General features: G+C 41.6%; 1 protein-coding gene across 6 annotated transcripts in view; it reads left to right on the top strand.

Annotated features, from left to right (window-relative positions):
- RASAL2 (RAS protein activator like 2) overlaps positions 1-25,955 on the top strand; it is a 271,541-nt gene that overhangs the window by 176,257 nt on the left and 69,329 nt on the right. For all 6 annotated transcript variants that reach the window (XM_054980121.1, XM_054980117.1, XM_054980119.1 and 3 more), the window contains 2 exons: positions 8,955-9,061; positions 24,098-24,207. In XM_054980121.1, the coding sequence (XP_054836096.1) occupies positions 8,955-9,061; positions 24,098-24,207 (217 nt within the window). The remainder of the gene's footprint in view (positions 1-8,954; positions 9,062-24,097; positions 24,208-25,955) is intronic.

Raw genomic sequence — 25,955 nt, 5'->3', positions numbered from 1 at the left:
GCATCTCTGTTGAATCAAATAGGCAAAAATCAAAGAAACCGGCATGCTTAATGCTTGCACAATTATGCCATTTAAATAACTGTATTGTTCTGTTTTGTATGCTGACATCTAGATCTGTTGGCCTGCTGGAGCCTGGCTGATTTGAATGCATTCAACTGAGAATTTATTTCTCAGTTGCTATATCAAATAAAGTACCTGTCACACTTCTCCTTGCCCCCCCGCCACCAACTGAAATTTCTCAAGGACCCACCTAAAATACCAAACATTGTTTTGACAAGTGTTGTTTGGCAAGCAGGTTTACAAGAAGGAAGTGATTCAACTTAACTTTTTTGTGTGTGAAATGTAAGACCTGTATTGCTGTATGAGACCAACATCCACCTAACTTCACCATCTGTTTGCAGAATTGGCTAGCCTGGTGCATCTGGGCACTCAACAGTATGTTCTGGTGAACACTCTCCAACATCTATTCTCCAGAGACATTCTGCCTGTGTATATACGTAGGCCACTAACTACCATAGCTAATAGCCACTGGTTGACCTACACTACATGAATAATTTTAAATAAAATTATCAGAGCTTCTGCTTTGGAACCTTGGTGTATGAATATTTGCTTAGAATGTGGCTCTTGTGAGTGTTGCCACATGTTTTTGTGGTTGAACTCCCAGGTGTCTCTTGGGGATGCGTGCTTGTGACAACATGTCATATGTTTGCTTGTAGTGTAACCTGCAGTGAGGATTTGGGTGTCTGCAAGGAAGTTTTGTGGGTGACTCCTCCCCCTTCACATTAAATAAAACATTGGCCATTTCCTTTCCCGTAAAGCATTAGATGAAAAGTGACCTGGAGACTATAGAAAATAATGAGCTCTGAAAATACAGTGGAAAGGTTCCTGCCTGTATCCCCCCACTTCACTGAACAAAGTTTGCAGCCTTCCTCCAACTTAAGCAGCTCTTCCTCCAACCAGTAACGGTTGGAAATGTTTAATTTATGTTCTATCTTTGACTTCTCCTTCAAACTTTGTATAGCAACTGAGAATTGCCTTTTAAAACACTTTTACTCAAGAAAATACCCATAGGGCATATCAGTTTTAGGACTGCCTGGCTGTTTACTCCATTCTGGACTATACTACAAATACATGACGTCATTTTAGAGAACCGATTTGTTGCATACTTAAATCGAGGCATCTCTGCCCTGGTTCAATCCCAGGCTCTTTTAGTTAAAAGGATGTCAGATTGCCGAGCCAGGAAAGACTTCTGCCTGTTGTTTCAGAAACCTTCTGCCAGTTGAAGTAGGTAGTGCTGGCAGCACCGATGAGCCTACAACCACTACAGTCATCTTTGGAGGCCCTGTTTTAAGTGCCCCGCCTTCCAAGATTAGGTGGGTGGCAACCTGGGAGAAGGCCTTCTCGGTAGTGGTACCTAAACTCTGGAACTTCATCCTCAGGGAGACTTGGCTGTCCCGTTCTGTTGCCACGTTCCGCCAGGGGTGAATTTTGTTTGTCGTTCCTTCAGTGATCCTTCCTTCCTGCCCAATTTGTTTTGTATGTTTCTGTATATATTTTAGCTCTGGTTTAAATTGTTTTAAGGGTGGTTTTAAGATGTGGTTTTATTGCGTGTGTTTGAATTTGTTAGCTGCCTTGGTGGCCCTTATGAGGGTGGAAAGATGGAGTATAAATTTTGTAAAATGAAATAAAATATTGAGCTATGTGGGCTGACTCGGTATGAGACAGCTTCGTGTGTATATATTAATCATCAACGTAGGGAAGTGCCATAGATGAGAAACTGCTTTGTATGCAGAAGATTCCCGTTTCGATCCTCATTTAAAACATCTAAGAAAGCATTCTCTGCTTGAGACTTCGGAGAGCTCAGGCCAGTTGATGGAGGCTACGCTAGGCCCTTGGTCTGACTCAGCACAGAGCAGCTTTAGATGCTCATATAACCAGCCCTACTTCACCATTAAGCTTTAATGGCTAGGTCTAGCACAGTCCCTTTCAAGCCAGGGGTTTGCAGTCTTCATACACCAACCTGTACATTCTCCTCCTTTGCATCCTGACTCCCTTCTTTGCAAAACCCTTCCTAACTTCTGACTGATATATAAAGGCTCAGTGAATCCCATTCCTGCTTGTATCTGACAAAGAGAGCTTTGACTCTTGAAACTGACACCGGTGCTTCCGGACTCAAATCTTGTTCTCCTCCAACAATAGCTTTGTGTTTTACTTTGGTAACTCTTTTCACAAGCATATTTGTTTTGGGTACAATTAGCCGGCTAGAACCTTTAAGAACTTAATGCCTTGTGAGGTCTGAGTGGCTTGTTTGGTTTTAAGGATGAATGTACTTAATTATTGAAGCATGTTATGTGGCTATTTTAAACATGAAAGACGTTCAGGAAACATTATAAGCTGTCTATTCTTATCAGTTTAATGGTTTACTTTTAAAAACTTGTGCAGTGATTTTTTCCCCCTGTGTGGATTGAAGAAGTGGTGCAAGGGATTATGTCTCATTCCATGATTTGCACGGAAGCATATAGAGCCAAAACTAGTGGTAACTAACTTGCAAGTTTTTCTAAGAGGGAGTGAAATGGATGTAACTGTTTCCAGCAAGTGGCTGGGGGGGGGGAATATTTGCATTAACTCAAAACCCCTATTAAATTAACCCTGCATAGGGGTCTTGGATTCAGCTTGTTCACCCAGGGACCTAGTTCAGACCCAGGTATGGTTCAGACATATCAGCAATCCATGTTTTGCCACTGTTTAAACAAGTCTGGTGAACCTTCACCTTTGTGTACCTCCCTCCTTCTCCTCCCCTCTTGGCCAACCAATTTTCTTAACTCTGGTTTATAATTCGGGTTTCAAAGAAAGCAAAAACTGTAATTTGCCAGTTCAGATCTATTGGGGCTAATGATGGTTTGTTGCAAAAAGCAGAACTAACTAATTATCTCACTTCATTCATGGCGAGCAAGCCTGAATCTCCTTCAAGACTTGTTCCTTTTGGGCTGTAATTAAGCTTACCAGACTCCAGATTGGCAAATTCCTGAACATTTGGGGAGTTTGAGAACAGGGAGCTCAGCAGGGATGTGGTGCTATAGAATCTGCCCGTCAAAACAGCCATTTTCTCCAGGGGAACAGATCTCTGCAGTCTGGAGATCATTTGTAATTCTGGAAGAACTCCAGGCCCCACCTTGGAAGCTGGCAACCCTAGCTGATCCTTGGTTTATTTTCCCTAAACTGAATTGACAAATGAATAGCAGTAATTTCTGGCCATACATGTAGTTTGAGAAATGGGTTCACAATCCTGAAAATTTTCTCATTTTTCACTCTGTTGGTTTTTATACATGTGCACTGAGTTAAGCCAGGTTGCAGAGGGTCCAGGCAGGCTCTGTGGGATGGCCTTAAGAGTCATTGGAAAGGTTTGGGATGAATGACGTAGCAGGGAGGGAAGAGCCCCACTCAGTAAGCTGAAACTTGGTTTGCTTGTGAGCCAGTTTGGTGTAGTGGTTAAGAGTGCAGGACTCTAATCTGGAGAGCCGGGTTTGATTCCCCACTCCTCCACCTGAAGCCAGCTGGGTGACCTTGGGTCAGCCACAGCTCCCTCAGAGCTCTCTCAGCCCCACCCACCTCACAGGGTGTTTTGTTGTGGGGATAATAATGACATACTTTGTGAACCACTCTGAGTGGGCATTAAGTTGTCCTGAAGGGCGGTATATAAATCCAATGTTATTGTTGTACATTTACCAGATTTCAACATTCTATCTAAGAAGAATTGCACATTAAAGTCCATGCAGCAATACTGTGGAAAACCACCATCCTTATAGAGTCCTTTCTCTGTAACCTTTAGGAATGCTTACTTGGGTTGCATTGTTGTCCTGCTGTGTATTTACTTGCTCCTGTTCCATTTTGTAAACTCACATGGATAGGGAAATGTGATGGTGTCACATCATAGGGTAAATAGGTTGCTACCTGTTGCACTGGAGAAGGGGAGAACTTGACATGGGTATGGCAGTTTTGACAACATCACTGTGTTGTCAGCAACATAAAGTTCTGCTGCGAACCAGGCTGGCGATAAGGAACCAACTCTTCAGTTGTATCCTGACAATTCACTAAGAGCCAAGCTACAAGTGACAAATGACACTTGAACAGCAAGTGAACAGACTCACGTGTATTCCTCCCTGTTCACTTGCACTCCACTTGATCACGTAGCGCAAGTGAACAGGGAGGAATACACACGAGTCTGTTCACTTGCCGTTCAAGTGTCATTCGTCACTTGTAGCTTGGCCCTGAGTTGTTTACGATTCAGAGCAGGGGTCTCCCCTTCCTCCACATTTTATTCCCTCTATTATTTTTCCAGAAGGCTTCTTTTCCTTGGCTAGGGAGACCATGACAGTTTGGATTATGATGAACCCTCTTTTTAAATTTTGTCACATTATAAGTATTAACCATGATATGAATAACACACAGTAATCATGTCCTGCAGAGGACAACTACCCAAAGGAGTCCTCCTTTGCTGCGTGAATTACAGCTTGCTTTCAAACTATCAGCACCAGTAAAATAAAAAGCCTAACCTGCATTAAGCTTTCCGAGCAGTCATCTTTCTGCTCAGGAAAGTTATGTGACTAGGGAACTCTATTTGTAGAGTTTTAAAAAAAGTAATACATTTCTTGGGATTTTACAGATGGACTGTATGTCTAGGGTATTCTTTTTTGCTGTTCACACCATGCAGTCTCATTTTAGGACTACCTAATGGCTTCAGATACCTCATGGGCAGAGGTTTGCAACAGCTGCTTTTTCATTGGAAGCTTGGGGAAATAAGCAGTTTTTTCTAGTTTGGTATCAGTTTGGTGTAGTGGTTAAGAGCGATGGGACTCTAATCTGGAGAACCGGGTTTGATTCCCCGCTCCTCCTCTTGAAGCCAGCTGGGTGACTTTGGGTCAGTCACAGCTCTCTCGGGGCTCTCTCAACCCCCTCCACCTCACAGGATGATTGTTGTGGGGATAATAATAACATATTTTGTAAACCGCTCTGAGTGGGTGTTAAGTTGTCCTGAAGGGCAGTATATAAATCGAATGTTATTATCATTAAAAGTCTAATTTACATGTCTACGAGGCTGATCTTCTGACTGGAGAGGATAGATAAGGTATCCATTGATGCCCTAAGGACTAGACCCACTTTCTCACTTCTCAGATTGTGAAGAGCCAAATTCCCATTGACCATCAACCCAAAGAACCACATGACTGCTGTGTGCCCTGCACATCACTCCCTCCTTCCTTCTTTCCCGTTTCATTATTCCTGCCTCTGCTTCTCTGTCTCCTCCTGCAACTCTGTTCACCGTCCCACCTTCCCTCTTTCTCCCTGTTATCCTCTCTTTACCTCTTTCCAGTGCCTTTTGGCATTTTGATGGTTTTTCCCTATGGCTTGAACTCTAGCTTGTTGCTAGCCTCGTGTTACATCTGGCACAACCCTGCTTACTTCTGGATATGCCACTGGAGGCATGGAACAAAGCGCTAAAACCCAAAAGTTAGAAGGGTTTGGGGTGGCACGTGAAAGAACCACATGCAGTTTGTGAGCCAAAAACCACCACTACGTAAGGACTCAATGTGACTTCTATCTTTCATCACTGCCTCTTGCTGGATTTTTTCCCTACAATATGGCTTAAACACCTGATTTCAAGAAAGTTGCCATCCACCTAGCCTGTTCCTAGAGAGCTACTGAAGTATAGCACCTAAAAACACCAGGTCGTGAAGGAGGAAATTTCTAGTCCTCATGTCAGGTTAGCTATAAATTTTCAAGGTGGTTTTTAGGCAAGTCACTATCTCTCGATTTCAGCCCCTCATCTGCAACATGATATAATAATACTGGCCAATTTTATTGTACAGATTTCTGAGAAAAAGCATATGAAGCACCCTGGACTTTCAAAGCGCAAAATAAATGCAGTATTATTGTTATAACTTATTTCAATATATATATGTTAATGAAAGGGTGTCCATTATTTTTTTGCAATTTGTCTTTGGAGGTTTCTGCCAGGTGCAAATAATTGCCTGATCTTGTTTTCAACTTACTAGTCTTACTTGACAGCTAAACACAGCATCTTCAAAATAAGGCTGGGTATCATTCTATGATGTTTCTACAATGGGAACGTATGCGTGTAAATGGAGGGGCTGGGTGGGGTATAGGGAATTTCACATCCCTGTGATAGAACGAGAACAGATTAAAGGTTTGAGGCAGTTGCTGATTCACAGAGATGATGTGATATGCCCCTATGCCTTGGCTCTGATGAGTGACTCATGCCGTAAATTGTAGTAATTTAATATTTAAGATGGAGAAGTGTATTGATTTTTTACGGCAGGTGAAAATAATGCAAGAGCACTATGTTGCACGTACTGGGTGGGAGGTGGAGACGAAGGCAACAATCTAATTTTGGCCTGGTGGCAACACTGTAGATTTTCCACCCTACTCAGCAGAAAAGGGCAAAGAAGCGGCACACAGAGCGGCAGTGCTTCCAGCATGTAGATGCGCAGTTAGAAGTAGCCAAGGCAGCTGTTAAAACCTTCTCATTTTGCTGTCCCTGAGCCACCAAATCAAATCCTGAACTTTTTATCTCACCTCCAACTGTCCAAAAGCATTTTCCTCCTTTATCAACCTCGTTCTGCTGCACATTTCTACACTCGCGCAGTGTCTCTCCACCCCCATCCCCAAGGTCACTTATTTCTTGTAGGTGAGAGTTTGTAGGGAAGTGCAGGTTTCCCCCCTTCTCTTTCTCTGGCTCGCTTTGTTAAAAGAGCGCCGACTATTCTCCAACTATTGACTGTCTGTGCTTGAGAATTACAAGAGGATCCAGGTTTTTGTTTCTTCATGCATGACTCAGCAAAACCCTGTAGACAGTGTTCAATTACTAGAGATGCTCCGATGATAGGGAGCAATTTTCCTGAGCAAGTGTAAAGTAGGACAAGCCAAGCATTATTGCAGTATGTGGTTACAACCGAGCCTATTTTTGTTCCCCCTCCTTCCCTTTCCCTTTTCCAAGGGGAGAAATGATGGTTGGAATGTTACTAGACCTGCTGTCCTAAAGAGTATTCTCTCTCTTTAAGATATTGGCGGAGGAAGAAAAACACTTGGATAAAACGAACAAATTCAGCATAGGGCTTGAGAAAGCTCAAAAACTAGTAATTCTGAAATGAAGAAAATTGAGGAAATGCCAAAGATCTCATTGACAGTGAAGAGAAACTATCTTGTGTTATTTGCCGGGTTATGCTGAAGTAATGATGGATCTCTGTTGCAGACTTCAGTAGATTTATTCTGCGTGAATGAATTTTTTTTAATCACGGTTTTAAATGAGCTGTCCTGCTCATTTCTTGATGTAATCCACATTTGCTTTTCTGGACAAGTTTAAACAAAAAAAAAACCCTCAGATGTTACTGTTGCCTTTTGTTCCACCTTTTTTTCCAGTTTGCAAGGTAGTTAGAGAGTTAATAGAGTTGCTTACATTTAAAAGAGAAGGAAGCACCCTCCACTGTGAAGCACTTGTCTGTTCAGCAGGATCCAGTTTTCTTCTCCTGCCACCCATCATGTTAATTTTTATTTTCTTTGAGCCTCCGTGGATGTGTCGCGCAGTAAAATGGGTAAAATCGGGATCTGTTATCTACCAACTTCACCGGAAAACATTGCAGAAGGTTTTGCTGGTGGTGATTTATCGTGGTTGTTTTTTTTTTAGTGGAGAAAATCTTCTCTGGAACCCGTCTGGTTGTGCGTCTCCGCTGATGGCTGTCGATCAGGACGGAGAGGGAAATTTTCTGTAACTAAGTAGAGCTTGGCTGTTGGGTATCTGTTAATAGCCTGAAAGTAACTGATGAGGAGGACATGCATTCAGAGCGATTGATTGAATAGCTGCAGTCTCAATGCACTTCCTCTCTGCAAGCTGTAGAGAGGGGAGGGGGAAGAGTGGGAGAAAACCGGCTTTCTCTAAGTGGAAGTAGCACGGATCCCAAAGGGCCAGGAGACCAGAAATGGAAGTTTCGGCTGCATCTGTGTCTCAAAAGGAGAACAGCGGGAGTCAAAAATGCCAGCCTCTGGAGTAATATTTTGCTCCCTTCTTTTTCGACCTAGAAGATAACAATGGACTTTTTCTTAGGATGTGGCTTTTCATATTTGATGCCGAGTGTCTTTTACTTAAGCTGGATTCCCTTTAAGCTTAGGTGTTTGAACTGGAGATGGGCAGCACTTGTGATAAAGGTATATATGTGTGTGTTCTCTCTGGGGAATGACGTACATATGATATGGGTAAGATATGTGGTAAGATCCTGTCTTCTTTGTTAAGGCAGATTTTTGTGATCACAAAGACATAGCTTAGGTCATGCTGCCACAACAAGGAGTAAGCGACCTATTTTTTTCCCTATCTGCAGAGATGTCTTATATTATCCACCCTCAAGCATCTGAATCTTTTGACACCCTTAATTTATAATCCTAGATGTATATACTTATGGGGAAGTCCCACTGAAGTCTTAACTTACTCATGAGTAAACGCCTAACTGCAGGCTCTCTCTATCCGAACTAGCAATTAAGGTTACGTTATGTGCATGAGAGTGAACTTTGACCTTGGTCAAATTTGAGTTCAGTGCTGTTTTTTTTTATTAGGAGTTTCTCCCTTTCACAGATTTATTTGCAGAATTAACTCTTTGGATGCCTGTCTAAACAGAGTACTTTTGCACTGCAGGTAACGTATGTCAGTTGTAACTTTACCAGGTGAATACTAAGCAAAGGACAGTCCTCTAAATTGCCTGTGAGTCAAAGATGGATTTTAATTCTGTTTTTGCAGATGGTGGCTGAAGTCTCCATAACTTATAAATAGTGAGAAATACACCTGCATGGGTTTTGTGTGTGTGTGTGTGTGTGATTGTCTGCAGTTAAGAGAATGGAAATTCTTCTTTCCTGTTTTCTCACCCATTTTCTCTCTCATTTCTTTTACCCAGAAGTCCCAGCAGAGAAGTCTCCTCGCAGACGGAGCATCTCTGGGACCAGCAGTTCAGACAAAACCAATCCCATAGATTCATCAAACACATCTCCATTCAAAGTGCCAGTAAGTACATCTTTCTTAAAGGGGAAAAGATTTTAGTGGGCTTAGACTGGAGTAACTCTTCTTAGGATTGCACTGTTTGTTTTTCATTTGAACTCCAATTTGTGGCTAAATAGCCTTTGAAATAATTCCATTCCTGATGGATCTGGGGTTAAGATCTCATCTGGCTGTCAAAAGACAGATACGTTGTCAGAAATTATCAGATGAAATGTTTATCCTATGATGGGATGGGCCTATGATGGCCCAAAAATTTATCCCTGGCTTTTTTAATGGTTTATTGGGGGGAAAGTCATAAATGCCATCAGACTGTAGAATGTTTGTGGATTGATTTTAACCTGATTGCCATACTGCTGGTGCCAACCTTGGTGGAGATAATTTAACTCTGTACCAAGTAAACCATGGAGTTAGACAAGATGTTGCTTCCTTTTTCACCACAAGGTGACTTGTGTGCACTTTGATCATGAGAAGAGTCTAGTATGTGCTGGACCTGGAATTTCACACTGATTCAACCATCTTTAAAATCTGGTTTCCCCAAGTCTTCTCAGCTTATATTAACAAAGTGCTCTTGGGGTTGGGTCCTTCGCATGACCAAAATTTATGAGCAAACTCTGAAACCTGAGGGCCAAGCTACAGGTGACACCAGCCACAGGTCCATCCTGCGGCCACTGATGCCATTTTAAAACCAGTTGTAGTTCTTCGAAAATTGCTGTGGGGCCTCAATCTGGTTTGTGTGTGGTACAGCAACTCCAGGAGCTCTTGTCACTGCCCGCCCTTCACATACCAAAACGGCCTTCCATTGCTGGGAGAACAAGAGTTCCTGGGAATGCTGTGCCATGTGTGAGATCGGAATTAGGGCCCCATGGCAATTTTTAGGGAACTACAACTGCCTTTTGAAATGGCATTGGCAAACACAGGATGAACCTGTGGCTGCTGTCAGCATGTAGCTTGGCCCCGAGCGAATGACAAACCTGGTGTGGGGAGAAACAATCATATGATTTGATATGTTCTTTCAACAGCAATAGAAACTGATTGTTGGATGTAAATTACCTGAGTTTGTTACTCTTAATCCAAGATGTTGGGTTTTCTTTCTAGCATATTATTTTACTGTAATCGATGGGCCAAAATGGACAGCTTAGTTGCTCTCAGATTTCTATGGCTTTTCTATTATTCTTAATATACCGAGAAGTGGATTCAGTTACAGCACAAATCAAGTTAAAGCAGAAGTGCTCTTTGAACAGGACACCAAATGCAGTTACACTTTAATTTTTAAAAAGCAGGATTCACCCCTACAATGCTCTGAGTTGCTGTTTTATGATCCACTTAGAGTAATGTTCAGTAACCAACTGCGGGAAGGACCTTCTGTTGATGTAATTCTTACACGTTTTTAATTTAATGAACATAATCTTTCCATTGCTGTCCCATTTGGTCTTGCCTCCCAAACACGGCCTTGACTTTTCTACTATTTCTTCATTCCCAATATTGAAAATTGTAATTTTTAGCTGACTATTTGTTTTTTAAAATGATATAGCATCACAAAAAATTACATCAGAGACGTACAATGGTAGAAATCAATAGCCAAACCAAGTGTGCAATACCAAAAATCTAGAAAAGGCTGTCAACATTTGAAAAATAAGAGTTCTTTCTGCCTTCCATCTCTCAAGCATACAAATCCTGTTAGCTGACCACTGCTATATTGTGTACATTCTTGCTATTAGGCCCATTTAGTTGTATTTTGGAAAAAATTATTAATTCCTATAATCAGTTCTTCTTAACAAGAAATGTTTTTAAAATTTATCTGTATACAATAAAGCTTGTTGGCACTGAAGGAAATTTATGCATAACAATTTGTTAGGTCACAAACGAAATTGGAGCCTTCCTTTTTAAAAAGAAATTGGGGTATTGAATGAATGTATGCTCCATTCCAAGCAAATGTTGTAGGCCACTTTGGGCCCCATGGGGGAAAAAAACAAGACATAAATATCTAAATAAATAAAAGATGTCTCCAGGTTATGCATGGAATATGCTCTGCCAGAGTGAGTGTTGAGAGAGAGAGAGAGACGCCAAGAGAGAGATGGTTCTCAGATACATATAGTTGCTAGAGCAGGCGCTTTCATTGGGCAGTACAGGATTTGACTCTCGTGGCACCTACTTCAGATACCTTTTCTGAAGAGGGGAGCTTTGACTCTTGAAAATTTATACCCTGAAAATCTTTTTGATCTCTCAGGTGCCACTCGACTCAAATCTTGCTGTTCTGCTGCAGGCCAACACAGCTACCTAAGTGAAACAATCTTCACTAGGAGGCGGGACCTTCTTTCCCGCTCTTTTTTTTTATGAACTCTGACTTGCTGATCAGTATATCCTGAAATGAATACTGTATACAATTCATACAATAATAATTTCTATGGCAGAAAATTACCATATTTCCTCATCTGTTTTACTGGATATATTTTTTCAGCACTACACCAATGTCTGGTTGTTGATAATATACAGTTTGAACATATATCACAAACAGTGTTTAAAGCACTAAAACCCATTCACATGACTTGGTTTCCACACAAAGTGCCTAGGACTGGCTTCACATGCTTGTTCAGCTTATTTTGTTCCTCAAGAACGTTATAAATTGCAGTTCTGAAGATGGTTGGCAAGCCAACCATATTTGAGCTGTTTGCCTGTTATTTTAGCACATTGACCATCTTATAGGAGTTATTACTGTGAATTTGTCCATGTCTCAAAATCATGCTAGCTCAGTTCTGACTGCAAAGGGAGCCATTCATACATTTAAAATCCAGCAGTAATGTGCAACAGCTTCATGACCCACATCTTTGTCAGTTGTATGATGGGACATGACATACGCATATGCATGATTCCCCATATTTCCATGAACTGTCTTTGGGAAGGGAGAGGCTAATCATGAGGGCGAAGTGTATGGGCATACAGGTATATGTACTGTACATAGGTTTATCCACCTTATATGATGTGGTATGGGCCAATGTTTGGCAGATCAGAGACACATGAATTGGTCCATAGGCCTCTTTAATTTTGATGGGGTTGTTCCCTTCAGTTTTCTGTCCTTTAGAGATAACTTCAGTTGCTTAATGCTTTCTTATAAATTAACTGTGAAGCTGTGCACAAGAGAGGTGTGTGTGCTCTTGGGGTTTTCCACTGTGTTTTCTATGACAACAATTTTCAGCCAGCTCAGTCACAGGTACCAAAACATGGGTAGACGCAATTCAAGCCAGTTGGGAGCTGCTGCCGGGAAAATTCTGAAGAAAGCCCCCAAGAGTGCAAGCACATCTCTAGCACTTGATATTTAGGATCGCAGACACACATTCTGGAGAATTTTCATTTGTTAAATTCATTTCTTGATTAAACTTGCTCTTCTGTTCTTCAGTTCTCAATGGAAATGGCACACATGGTGTAGAAAGAGACGGAATCCTGACAATCTGATGATAAATCCTTATCTCTGTGCTAATTAAGTTAGTCTCAAGAGGAAGCCTTTTTTGTCACTGTTCCCTGTTGGTTTGGAGAGATCTGAGCTAAAAAAGCAGGATTTCTGATAACTTCATGTTGGAAGGGAAGTCTAATGCCATGCCCGAAAGACATGCTACAGGAGGAGATAGCAAAAAAAATAGCTCTCAAATCTGTTTCAATTGCTGCAATGAGATTTTCTTACCTTGGCAAGGACCCCCTTCTAGGCAAGAAAGAAATGGGGATAGGCAACAACATTTGAACTGTGTTAGAGATTTTGCAGTGGACTAGATTTACTGTTATATTATTCTCATGGCTGAATTCAGCTGTAATGGCGAACCAGAGTTTGCTATACAGGAACGAGCCTTGAGCATCATGTGTTTTGTTCTCCCCTTCACTTCCCCTTGCATGCAGCTTGGATATTGAAGACCTCCTGGTTCCCAACAAATCACAGTTCAGGACATCCGAATTAGATGAAACATCAAGCAATGATGAGCACTGGGGACTTATAAAATTAACCCCTGCAATGAAATGCCATGGTTTGTCATTACACATGAACAGTGTATTAGGGACCTCCTAGGAGAAAATAGTTTGAGAGCTTCCTTGTGTAGAAAGGATATATAGCTTTTCCTCCTGCCTGCATGCTCATTTAACATACCTATAGCTCCCAAAGTGATGGAGAAATTTGACAAAAGGAGAACGAGCCTGTTTGAGCTGAGAAGCAACAGATTCAGATACAGGACGGGGGCTTGGGTGCCTGCCACTCTCTCCATGGGTTCTGGCAGACTGCTTTGGGCCACAAACCGTGGTTCGACTCAAAATGGCTGCGGGATGGAGCAGCTTTCTGTTCATAGTTGGTGTAGTATAGTGGATATTATGTCTGACTTGGACTAGAAAGATCTGGGTTTGAATTCAAGCTCCGCCCTAAAGTTCGCTAGATGGTATCGTAAGTTGTAAGCATAAAGCGGCATTAACCTGAGCCTCCTCGAAGGGAAGAGATGAGATAAAAATTCAGTAAACTGAAATAGTCTCTTCTTACCCAAACTTCCTGGGTATGCAAGGATGATGTAATGGCCAGGAACAGATTAACAGCCTTGAAATAAAGACTCTGGAAATATGTTGCATTCAAGGCTTTAAAAAAAAATACAGCCAAGCTATTTTAAAACCTCACTTCTAAATAGAGCATTCACTTCCAGTACATTCTCTACACCCCAAACAGTATTATTCATACAGAGAAAGCCACTCAACTGTGGAACTGTTAATGGGCCTTTGTCCAGCACTTGGAATTTTGATTTACAGTTACATAATGTCCTGTAAGTGAATTCTGTTTTCTCTTTGTTTGCCCCAGGAGGGTGGGGAGAAGAAAGTCTAATAAGTATCATCTCTTGCGATGTGCATGGGACCCACTCTTATTTTAAAGGCTGAACCTTGTTGGAGTTAGTTTCCCCCACTACTTCCAATATTGAAGGTTTCTGCATTTTAATATGTATTATTGCACGATCACATTATGTAGTATTTTCTAGATCCTCTCATTTTTGTTCATTTTTTGTCCAGTCCCCTTTTCACCAGGTCAGTTTCAACCACGAAATCCACTGTTCAAATTTCATCTCAGTCATGAATTTACTTGGTAGTTTTAGGTAAACCACTGTCCACACCGCCTTACCTCTCCCTTTCTGCAATATGAGGAAATTAATACTGGCCTCTACCTTATAGGACTTTTTAAAAGGTTACCAAAATACTGTATGTGAAGTGTTTGGAGCACTCTTTACAAATACTTAAGCTGCTGTCCTCCGTAATGCGAAATCAGTTTTAAAAAGCTTTTACAAAGAGGTAAGAGGGGTTTATAAAATGCCCCTTTTTAATATGAGATAGAAACGGGAGGGAGGGAGGGAGGAAATGCTAAGTGAAAAAAAAAATAACGTGAGCACTTGGTGCTAATCAAGAGGCAGAAAGAATGGCTGAAACCAGACGTGGTATAAAAGAGGGTAGAGTTAGTACCAGCTTTCCTTTCTCATTCGTACATGTGCTGCTTTTGTAAGCTTTCTGTTCCATTTGTGGGCTTGAAATTTGAGAACAGCCAAATTTAGCAGTACCCGCCCCCCAGATTAGAGCAATCAAAGATATTCACAGCCAGGCAATCCCTGAACCTCTACTATCTAGCGTCATCATCAACCCAAGGCAGTAGGTGACTCTTCAGATTGCCTGTTTGTCCTGCTTTCTCTCTTCCCCCTCCTTCCACTCTCCCTTCCATCTAAAGAGGAACTATAGCACGTAAAAATTGGTCTGGAAGCCTAGAGTAGCATCCCTGAAGAAATCCAAAGGAAGATATTTATTTAGAAGCCCCAGTGGGCAAAGCTGAACAGGGAGAGAGAGAGAGAGAGTTCACTTCTTCAATTAGGTTTTCATTTCAAAACAGAATTGTTACAAGAAGAGCACTTGTCTGCCTCTTAGTTCTTCAAAGCATACTAATTGAAACAACAAAAAAAGAATCCAACCAGCCTAATTGACGGTCAAACCCTGATGGGATTTCACAACTTCTCAGACTTGTTTTCCTGTTGCGTTCAAAGAGACCATACTCTAGCATATTATGATCTGTACGCAGCGTTCTTTTTGTAGAAGACGTCTCTGATCTCTTCCTATCATCTGACCTCTGTGCTCTGCGTTTAGCACAGATTTTAATTCTGGAGTTTTGCCCTATATATTTAATTTTCAATATGCGTACCTTTGTTTATATTTCAAAATAGTTATCCTGGAGGGAGCCAGTATGCAGTGGAAGTGATTTCCAGAACACATAGTGGTGATTTTATTTATTCTTATTAAAAAATATAACCTGCCTTTCTAGAAACATTTTACCCAAGGCAAGACTGCAACTCTCCAGCAATTTTTTTGCAATGGAGAAGGTGGACCAGGTATGTGTGACTGAGACCTGGGGTACAGGAAGGCAAAATTGTCACCTTGAAAGAGCTGGCCCTTCCAGGATTCTCGTTCCTTCATTAGTCTTGGGGCAGCGGTTGGGTGGGGTGTGGTAGCGGTGCTCATTGGAGAGTCATTCTTCATCAGGCTGCTCTCTGCACCAAAGATTGCTGGCATTGACTGTGTGGCCCTTCACGGATTGGGACCTGCATACCTACAGGACCTCCTCTCCCATTATGCCCTCTGTAGGGCCTGGCGCTCTGCGGATAAACAGCTTCTGGTGGTCTCCAGACCGAGGGACATTCAGCTGGCCTCAACTAGGACCAGGGCCTTTTCTGCCCTCGCCCTGGCCTGGTTGAATGCTCTCCAAATGGAGATCTGGGCCCTGCGGGACCTTTTACAGTTCCACAGGGCCTGCAAGATGGAGCTGTTCCAATGGGCCTTTGACTAGGAGACAGCTTTTTGTCATAGGTTAGGTAAAATAAGAATGTGTTTTGCCTTCTGAACCGAAGGAGAAATGAACGTGCGGACCTCCTTAGGGAAAACATACTAAGCAATGCCAAATCACTGGTGACTCTGCTGTGGGCAGCCACTGAACATGCTTCCAGAGTGAATGGAATATGCATCCAGGCTTTCTCAGATTATTTCTGTGAGTGTGGCTCATGGGGAAAAGGCGTTCCTGTAGATTGTACTTGCCGTATAGGGACTTGCTGCAAATGGACATCGTGGTCTCAATGTGTGAAGCCCAAGGGACTAGGCAGTGGTTTCAAAGCAGATTAGAGGATTAACCATGACAATGCTGTGTTGTTACCAGGGTACAGAAGCAGCATGTCATTGGGAGAAACACCAGCGTTAAAGGCAATTAATGTGTTTGCATGCTTTCATCTACTCACTGGCAATTTCAAGGGGAAAGGGGTGAAGGGCAGATACAGTAAACAAGTGGTTTACAAAGGAAGATAACAGTAGAAATTAAGTCTATGCATGTTGGCAGCCAGGCAGAGGATTCCTTCACACCACTTGTTTTGGAAAAATTGCCAAGGGGATTCCTGAGGTTGGGCATCTACAAATACCCAATCTTTTGGTCTTGCAGCCCAATGGCATGGTTGGAAACATAAGGGTCTTTCAGTTCATATTACGCAGTTTCTCTTTTGAAATGCAGTTTGTTCTTTTTTTTTAAAAAAAAGGAACCAGACCTCAGGGATATAGAAGACATGATGTTATTTATCTTCCCTGCCAATACAATTTTGTCCTGTCTGTAAATTCTCCGGTGAATATTCAGGTAATGGGCAGATTCGCTTCTTCTCTTGAGGGTCTTGAGCTGCCACCAAGTAATGGACCACATTGCTAGAAATCTTTCCTGACAAGTAGTCTAAATTTTTCTTTGTTGTACTACAGTTCCAATTTGTTTCAGTTCAGCATCGTCTTCTTGCTGCAATTTCATGCTTTTCAGATATGCACCAAGACAAATATTTATCATAAGCCCTGGCCTTTTTTTAAAATACAATTCACTGTGCAGGGAAGCAGCCATCCACAAATGAATCTTCCTAGCTGTTTAATTATTTGTGAAGCTCTTCCTTGGATTTTCTCTAGCTGCACTGGCCTTGAGATTCTGCACTGTGTGGGGGTTTTCATACATGAAAGCCAATTTATCACCGTATGGCTTTATGAAAGCTTCCCACCTTCCATGTCACATGTTTCTGCTTGTGTATGAAATTTTACTTAGTGAAATGACATTGGAAAAATTTATCTATGTTGCCATATTCAGTCATACCATAACACTCATGTGCTGTTTTCCATAATTTCCCTGTCCTTTTTTTCCATATTGTGTAAAATAATGCTTCCCTTCTCTAAAAAATCTATTTTTATTTTCATTAATAATTCTTACTCAACCATCTAAAACCCGTGAGATATGTTTGTTTCCCTTCCGCCTTTAATGGCATTTACTTAACTTTATTTCTGCTCTTCTCTAATACTGGAGTGGATCCCACTCCTGTCCTACAAGTGTGTGTGTAAAGTGCCATCAGTTCACGACCAACTTACAGCAACCCCATAGGGTTTTCAAGACAAAAAACGAACAGAGGTGGTTTGCATTGCCTGCCTCTGCATAACAACCCTGACTTCCTTGATGTTCCCCCCATCCTGTTGAATGTTCCCTGATCCTTCTTAGCTTCTGTGCCAGGTCAGGGCTTCTGATCACTACAGTGAACAAAGCTTAAAGCCTCTTCCAGCCTAAGAAGCCTTCTTCCAACTTGTGGCTCTTCCTTCAATGGAGGAAGGCTCTGATGTGTGGCAACTTTTCTTGCATTTAATGTAAGAGCTGAAACTTGTCTTGCTACAGCAGCTGGTGGGGTCCCCTCTAAGCTCTTTTCTGGTGATGCAGCAAGACTTAGGGGACTGGCCTGTTATTCTTCTCTGGTTCCCTGGGCAGTTCCATAAATGTCAAGTCCCAAATATTTCAACCTGTAGGTAAAACTGTATTGCTTGGGGCAGGGTGGGGAGTAATTCCTCCTGTAGCTAATAAGTGTGCATCTCCCTCCCCCCCACACCAGAGTAAGAGTACTGTTCTCTTCATGTTGTTAAACTTGGCTAATGCAACTGCAGTGGTTATTCCTTCTTATGTTCCATTTTATCTAAATATATAAGCTTTTTAAAAGCTGGCTGAAACATTTGTTTCTAAGATATCTCATCTGAATTCTACAGGCTGATTATGTGCTGCATTGAGGAAAATCTTCTGGGATGTGTTTTTTGCTGAGCCTTTTAAAAAAAAGCACATTCTCCTTTGGCTTATGTGTTTTGAAACAAAGCGAGGCGAGGAGCTCAGCTGCTGTATCGCACTAAGCTAAATTTTCAATTGTTTTAACCTTCCTTTGAGTATAAACATAGCCTCCTCTCCTTTTAGATGTAAGATGAAGCATAGAATGAAACATGATTGTATTTGTTTCACTTTTCTATTCCTGTCCTTTCCTCAAATTTGTATTATCTCCCTTTCCTTTTTTGCTTGCTGTGCGTAGATCAAACCATTTCATAGATATGTTTACAGTAATCTCTCAGTAACCTTTTAAAAAATGAATTTATAGTTGCTACCAAGTACCAGTATGTCTCCATAATTCATGTCATTTTGTTCAAATATGCTGTCATGCAGGTGTACCTGGTGAGTTTCATCTGTTTCAGTTTGCCTGATCAGCTGATTTTACTAGATGCTTTGGGGTTTTTTTTTTCTCTCTTTTTAGTTTTATAGACTACAACCCAGTTGTCAGTGAACAAATTTCTTTGCCTTGCAGTTAATTCCGGCTGGTGAAGCTAGATACAGCTTAACACTGGAAGCATTTAACTCTGGGAGTACCTCCCTTCCTATTTCTTTTTTTTTTTTTAAGTTCTGTTCCTTGCACGCTTAGAACTGTTTGCTTCCTTCCCCTGCGGCACATATGCTTTGCCTATGTGGTGCTCACCTCTGCTAAAGCTTCACCCAGCACTTTCCTTCTCTGGCGTATTCTGCAGCCACTTAATTTTCTGGCATGTCTATGGGTCACCACTGTCCCCAATTTTAAGAAGATAAAACAGATTTATTGAACACCAAGTGGGCTGCTTTGCATGTATGGTGGAGACGCCTTCTTTTTGTTAGGTTGCAAGCGGTACTGGCATTGTTGGGAAGTTACAGTGGGATACAGACTTGTGACAAGCAACACGGGTAGTATGCTGGAGAGACTCTCTGGCATTGTTGGCAGGCTAGCCAAAGGGAACAGAGACAAAGCCAATGCTCAGGCTTAAACTATGCAAATCAGGGTCACATCCAAGAACCCAACCACAGGCTTGAAAAATCAGATATGGAAAACAGAGAGGAGGGTTCTAGGTCAGAAAATGATGGATAGGGCAGGAGGCTAGAACCAGAGGTAAACGAAATGTGGGGCTAGATTAACTGATATACTAAATATTCTGTAGGGTAGCATCCAAACTAAGGTTGTGTTCATACTGCTTTTTTCTTCTCCACGTGGAAAGCAAGAAGCCCCTACAATTCACATGATCGCCCACCTGATGAAGTGCTCGTTCCGATTACAGCTCATGGCATTCTTGGGGTTTTCCCCTTTAAACTGGATTTAAAATTAACCTGCTTTAATCTGGCTGAAAGAGGAATTAAAGCATGGCGGGGTGTGTGTGCATCCATGTGGACTTTCCCTTCATCACTGCTAGAGGAAGGGGTCAGAGCTGAGCTCCACTTTGCTACCTACATGCTCCACTCATTTTTCATCTTTCCCTGCTGAGATATGATGTAGCATTACAATGCAACTTGGTAGAAAAAAGAAAAGTGAGGGGGAAAGGGCTGTTGGGAAAGGCAGTGTTATCACTGTCGTGCCTGTGCTTTTGTGCAGATGCAACAGGAAAAGGGAGAAGGGGTGGAGGTAGCAACAGTTAATGGGGAAGCAATGGGCATTTGTGTGACAGCAGTATAGAAGGGATTCTTCTCTGACTCCCCACACTTCTTTTAGGGGCCCAAAATACCATCAGGGACAGAATTTTCAAGTCATCTAACTCAGCCCTGACTCAGTAGCCTGGAGAGGTATATTCTATAGGTTCAATTTGTCCTAGAAGTAAGCACAAACCAGTCTGGAGACTTCACTGTTGCACGTACAAGGGATTTTGTCTGCCCTAGATATAATAATTATTATTTATTTATTTTATTTGACTTATATCCCGCCCTCAACATGAATGGGCTCAGGGCGGCTCAAATCATCATTAAAACACAATAAATTAATAGTCAACTTTAAAAACAGATTTAAAAACTTATATTAAAATACTCCAGTGCCATTATACATAGGCTACTTTGGATACTAATAAAAGACCCGCATAGGTCATTGCTGTGAGTAAAACGAGGGCAGTCATAGAAGAGGTAGCAATCTTAGATAGGATAAGGGGGGACACCTGCTGGTCCTCAACCAAAGGCCTGGTGGAACATCTCCGCTGTACAGGCCCTGCAGAGCTGTAATAGGTCCTGCAGGGCCTGGATCTCCAGTGGGAGAATGTTTAGGAATTACTTCCTAAAACTTCTAAACTGTTTCTCCACTTAGAGCAAACATTCAGATCAATGTATGTTTTTAGTGCATGTACAGACTATAAAAAATGAGGCCTATGATTAGACACAGAGTTGTGAAGCGGTATGGCCTGGATGGCCCAGGCGTAACCCAGTCTTGTCCAATCTCAGAAGCTAAACAGGGTTTGCCCTGGTTTGTACTTGGATGGGAGACCACTAAGGTAGTCCGGGGTCTACACAGGCAATGGCAAACCACCTATCTGTCTCTTGCCTAGAAAACCCACTGGGGTTGCCATAAATCAGCTACCACTTGTCAGCACTTTACAAATGCATACGTGCTTGCGCGCACCCCCACACACAAATAAATAAATACTATTCAATATAATTTAATTAGGCCCCAACACTAACTTACTGGATAGCTCTTTTAATAAATTCCTCAGCTACACATAATGCTGGAATTCTGTAACTGGAAGTCCAGGCGTGTTGTTTGTCCCTAAAGACTACTGGGGGCGGGGGGAGTATGATTAAGATAATGGAGAGGGAGAAGGTGTAAAAATGGTGAAATGTGTTAGTTCATGTATTGTTGATCTAGAGATTGTTAATGTTTCCCATTTTTGAGATCTTGCAAAAACAGTAATATATCTTTATGAGATTATCAAATAGAAGCTTTGATTCAGCTATCAGCTCAGCACAGTTAACTTGCATTGTTAAACATCTGTTGCTATATTCTCTGCTTTACTTCTTTCAAATTTACAGCCACAGTTCCTTTTTTATTAAATTATTTTAAAGCTGTCAATATGTTCAAGGATATGCAATCAGTCAGACTATTAGAAATATTTGTATTTGGTAAATATTTTACCAAGTAATATTACGAAAGAACACAGTGAACTATTTAAGTATATGGTGAGAGTGGCGAGAGTAGTACATGCAACAAAGTGGAATGGAGAACATTGTCCAGACGTGACTGAATGGGTGAATAAATTGTATGTTTATGTGTCAATGGCTCAATTAACTTCTTATATGCATAATAGGCCAATTTCAGAATTTCAGGAAAATTTGATTTATTTATTTTTTACTATGTGGCTGAAAGATACATTTTTTAAAAAAATGTTGAATATAAAATGGCAAGTATAATATATTTTAACATAAATAAGTGGGAGGATGTAGAGGAGAAAAGTTATGTAGTTTTAATAATCTGCTATATATTCTATTTTTGATGTCTGTTCCCTAATGTTATATTTGTTATATTATGTGGTTTTAATACTTTGTTACATATTTTGTTTTGATATTATATTTACTGTCTAATGTCAGTTTCTGTTACATAGTCTGCTTTTGATATTTTTTCTACAGTTCAATGCTATTTTCTGTTTTAATAAAATATGTTTTTTTAAAAAAAGAAATATTTGGATTTAGAAAAGTAGTCATAAATCTCTCTGAGCCTGTGTGGATACAGGACTGGTAAATAAAGTAGTTAATATTGCAGTCCTAAGCAGAAGTACACCCTTCTAATCCCATTGACTTCATTGGTCTCAAAAGGGTGTGACTCGCCTTATGGTGGAAATGTAAACCCACGTCTACTCAAGGAAGATGACTGAAGAAACTTTTTTCCCCTTGAACTTTTTTTTGGTCAGGGTGGGGGTGGCTGAAAGAGTTGCATTCTGAGCAGTTATAAAGTATTATGGCTTAACCAAAAGATGGACCCATTCCATGAAAGCCATCACTGGAATTCAAAGAAGCCAGTTTTTCAAGGATCGTTGCAAAAGGACATCAAAAGTGTTTATTTTGTGATCCCTGATTTGCAAGGATTACTCCTCTGACTTTCATAAAAAGCATTGCCCTTGCTATAAATGGGCTTCATTTGCCCGTTGTTGATATCGACAAATAAATATATTTGGCTGTGTAGCATCATAACGTTGCTGCATCCAGTACACAATCCTTTACTGCCTGAAATCACTTGAATAGAAAAGAAACAGACACAAAGTGCCTACCATTGCACAAAAATGAACCGTAGGAAATAGCTGCTAAAAAGATAGACGAAATAGATGGTTCTACTCCCTGAAAGCTTTGCTTTCAAGCTGAGAAGTAAATTCGGAGAACATTTCACTATTTCTAAAGCATTTGCTGTAGGAAAATGCATGTTCTCTGTACATTTCCCCACTGTGCATGTGCATATATATTACATACATACGTACAAACATACATACATACAAAATATATATAAAAATAAAACATCTACAGTCTGAGGCTATGTTCAGAATTAGGTATGTAGATTCTGACCTACCTTTTAGACTATCAGTAAGGATTACTGCAAGATAATATATGTGAAGTGCATTGACCACTCTAAGCATCATATTAATTATCGTTGGTATTTTCCCCTTGTTGCCTCATTGTCTCTGCAGCCTTCTGTGTGTACCCCTTCTTTCCCTTATATAGATAACATGATTATTCTAGTTGAATCCCAACAGGGCCCAAGAGAGCCTAAGACATGTGTTGATTATTTGCTTTTGCACTTTTTCAAGCCTCTGCCCAAAGTTCCAGTAAACCATGTTGAGTTTCAGTGCAGTACGTTGCTGTAAATACACAGCACTTAACACTCAGAGCTGTCTTTTCATTCTCACCCTAGGAAACCTTACCCCAGTATCCTCATTCCTTCTGCTTTTTTTCCCCTAGCACTTTTAATGAGAGGTCAGCTTCTCCATTTTCTCTCATTAACTGATTTGAGATGTTGACTAAATTCAGTTAATGATCTTTCAAAACCATTGTCCCAAGTTTCCTTTTAAGGACTGGGCTTCTGTGTGAGGACTCATAATTTATTTGACTTTATTTAATTTTTAACCCAACTTTTCCAATTAAAATGCCATCAAGGTGATTTACAGTAATAATAAAATGCTATTAAAACTATGCGGTTATTTAATAGCAATTTCAAATAAAAACATTAAATGAAAAAACTTAGGGCAGCAGTTGGAGCATCAAAACGGAATTTAATTTTGAATTAACGATAAAATGGAGTAGAGTTTCTGCGTTCTTCTGCTGTGTGGAGTTGGAGACAAATAAACCTTTGGAATTAAATTTTAGTGGTGCAGTAATTCATGGAGTCTTCAAGCACAGAACTCCATCTGCAAGACAACAAACTACTAACTACTACTACTACTAACTACTACTACTACTACTAACTACTAACTTTCCCATGCACTGAAATATCTTTCCTCAATTTATTAAGCTGACAGTAGTGCCAAACCAGCAAATCTGATAGCAAGGGTTTGAGTCTCTCTCTTCTCTTAGGGGGCAGGTGGTTTAGCCCAGATAAATTAGTTAAAATCCTGCTATCTGATGTACAGATGTCTTTACTCAGGCGAGGTGTGTAATGCCCATGTGTGGATACTCTGGAAATTATTTGGTCCAGTGTGTCCTAGAAATTATGGAGAAATCCAGGCTGTACCTTGACTTGAGGAACTTCCTCCCCCGAATCCCAGATACCAGAACACTTTGTTACAAAGGATCCCTTCTGTAGTCAACAAATTAATCACGACCCAATGACAGAGCTTTTTGGTTAGCAGCTTGTTTTTGTTTTTTAAAAAGGAAAATAACAGCTATTTTCAATGTTTCACTTCCTGTGACTTTTTTCTTCTTAGGGCTTCTTCAGTAAAAGATTCAAAGGGTCAATTAAAAGAACCAAAAGCCAGTCGAAGTTGGACAGGAATACCAGCCTCCGTCTTCCACCTCTTCGATCCGCTGAGGAGAGGTAGGAATCTTCACAAAGAGCCAAGTGGACCTATCTTGTCCTCTTCCAAACATTTGGCCACCTACATTAATCTGTATACAGACAACACAGGAGAAATTGGTGGAAGGGATCACTCTTACTTCTGTTTTTCTATCAGATAATATTGTACTTGTTGCAATTAACAGACCCCATACAGCATGATAGCCCCTTTCAGAGACCTGGGGGGAAACTGTACGATGCCCTGTTGTATACACTCTACCTCAGTGATCCAGATGACATGACTCACCCACTGAAATTATGGAATATGATGCCATCTGGGGAGCCTGTGGGGGGAGCAACTGTATAAGATGTTTTACATTCCATGTAGCAGAAGATGTTCTGCATGCTACAGGGACTATTCCGCATGCAAGGATCTTTGAATTACTGAGATTTACAAATAGGCCATGCTTGTATTAGGATCACTTGTTGACTAAGAGATTCCACGGTTATTTGAATGTGAGATCTCTGAGAGCTGAAAACCTCTTTAAAGAGGGTTTAATCTTATAATGTCAAGGAAGTTTCCATATTCAAGTAGCTGTAGGATCTTCCAGTTTCAGATCTTTCCTTCTTCTGGTGATAAAGAGAGTAGGGAAGAGGTCCTGATAGTTTTTAGATAGTTTTTACAATGTTATTGCGTGCTTATTTTCTCCTTCTCATCAGCATCATTGTTTGTGATGGTCATGCTGTGGTCAGGGCTGGCTCTAACATTGCTGGCGCCTGAGGCAGCTTAAGACTGCTGCTGTGCACATGCGCTGGACTGCGTGATGATGTCACTGCGTGTGACATCATCACGCTGGGCTGGCACGCACAAGGGGGGCTTTCCAGCCCTTCCGTTCAGCTGCTCTGCAGGCCAGGTGCAGAGCAACTGAACGAGAGGTTGCCCGCTCAGCTGCCCCATGCTGCCGCCGCCAGCGCGCACTCCTGGCTGGGTGCAGCAGCTGCAGGCCAGGCGCGGCAGGCAGTGCACGGCGGCATGCATCCTCCCAGCCCTCCGGCTCAGATGCTCCGCGCGCCACCCCCGACCGCCTGCTGCACCTGGCTCACAGCTGTGTGCCAGTGGCAGCAGCACAGAGCAACTGGGCGGGAGGGCTGGGAGGCTGCCCGCTCAGTGGCTCGCACCCCTGCCCCCGGGCCAGCGCCCCCTCCAGCGCCTTAGCACCCGAGGCAGCTGCCGGCCTGGCCTCAATGGGCGGGCCAGCCCTGGCTGTGCTGCCTCAATCAGTAGCACTATTTTATTTTGTTTACAGAGAAACACAATAAAATCATGGTGCTAGAAAACCCTTGCAAACATTTTAGCAGTCTTGTTAATTCTGTGAAAGGCTGCTGTCCCGAATAGGAATCTCAAAGTGAATGACAGTTGTCGCTAAAGGCCTTATGAACCCCTGAAGTGGCCAGAGGATACACCTCAGCTACAAATCCATGATGGACTTGGTTTGGTTTTATACATGACAGGTTGGATGGGTGGCTGCTATGTTGGTCTCCCATACACAGAAACACAAGATGCCTTCAGACATGACATCCAGTTGTAATTGCACAGATTGGTCATCATGAGTGCAGCTGTTGTTGTGCTTGCTCCTCCCACCTCTCTCCATGCTCAGAGCTTGAGTCAAACCTTGGTTTGATCAAGCTCCAGTTTGTCAGAACACCCAATATGAATAATGGTGTTCCAAAGAAATTCTCCTCCTGTTCAGTCATGACTTGGCTACTGGGTGAGCTCAGGAGCAGGCCTT

The sequence above is a fragment of the Eublepharis macularius genome, chromosome 5 (genome assembly GCF_028583425.1).
Source record: "Eublepharis macularius isolate TG4126 chromosome 5, MPM_Emac_v1.0, whole genome shotgun sequence".
NCBI lineage: Eukaryota > Metazoa > Chordata > Lepidosauria > Squamata > Eublepharidae > Eublepharis > Eublepharis macularius.
Note: the sequence above shows the minus strand (reverse complement) of the source record. Positions and strands in the feature narration are given on the sequence as shown.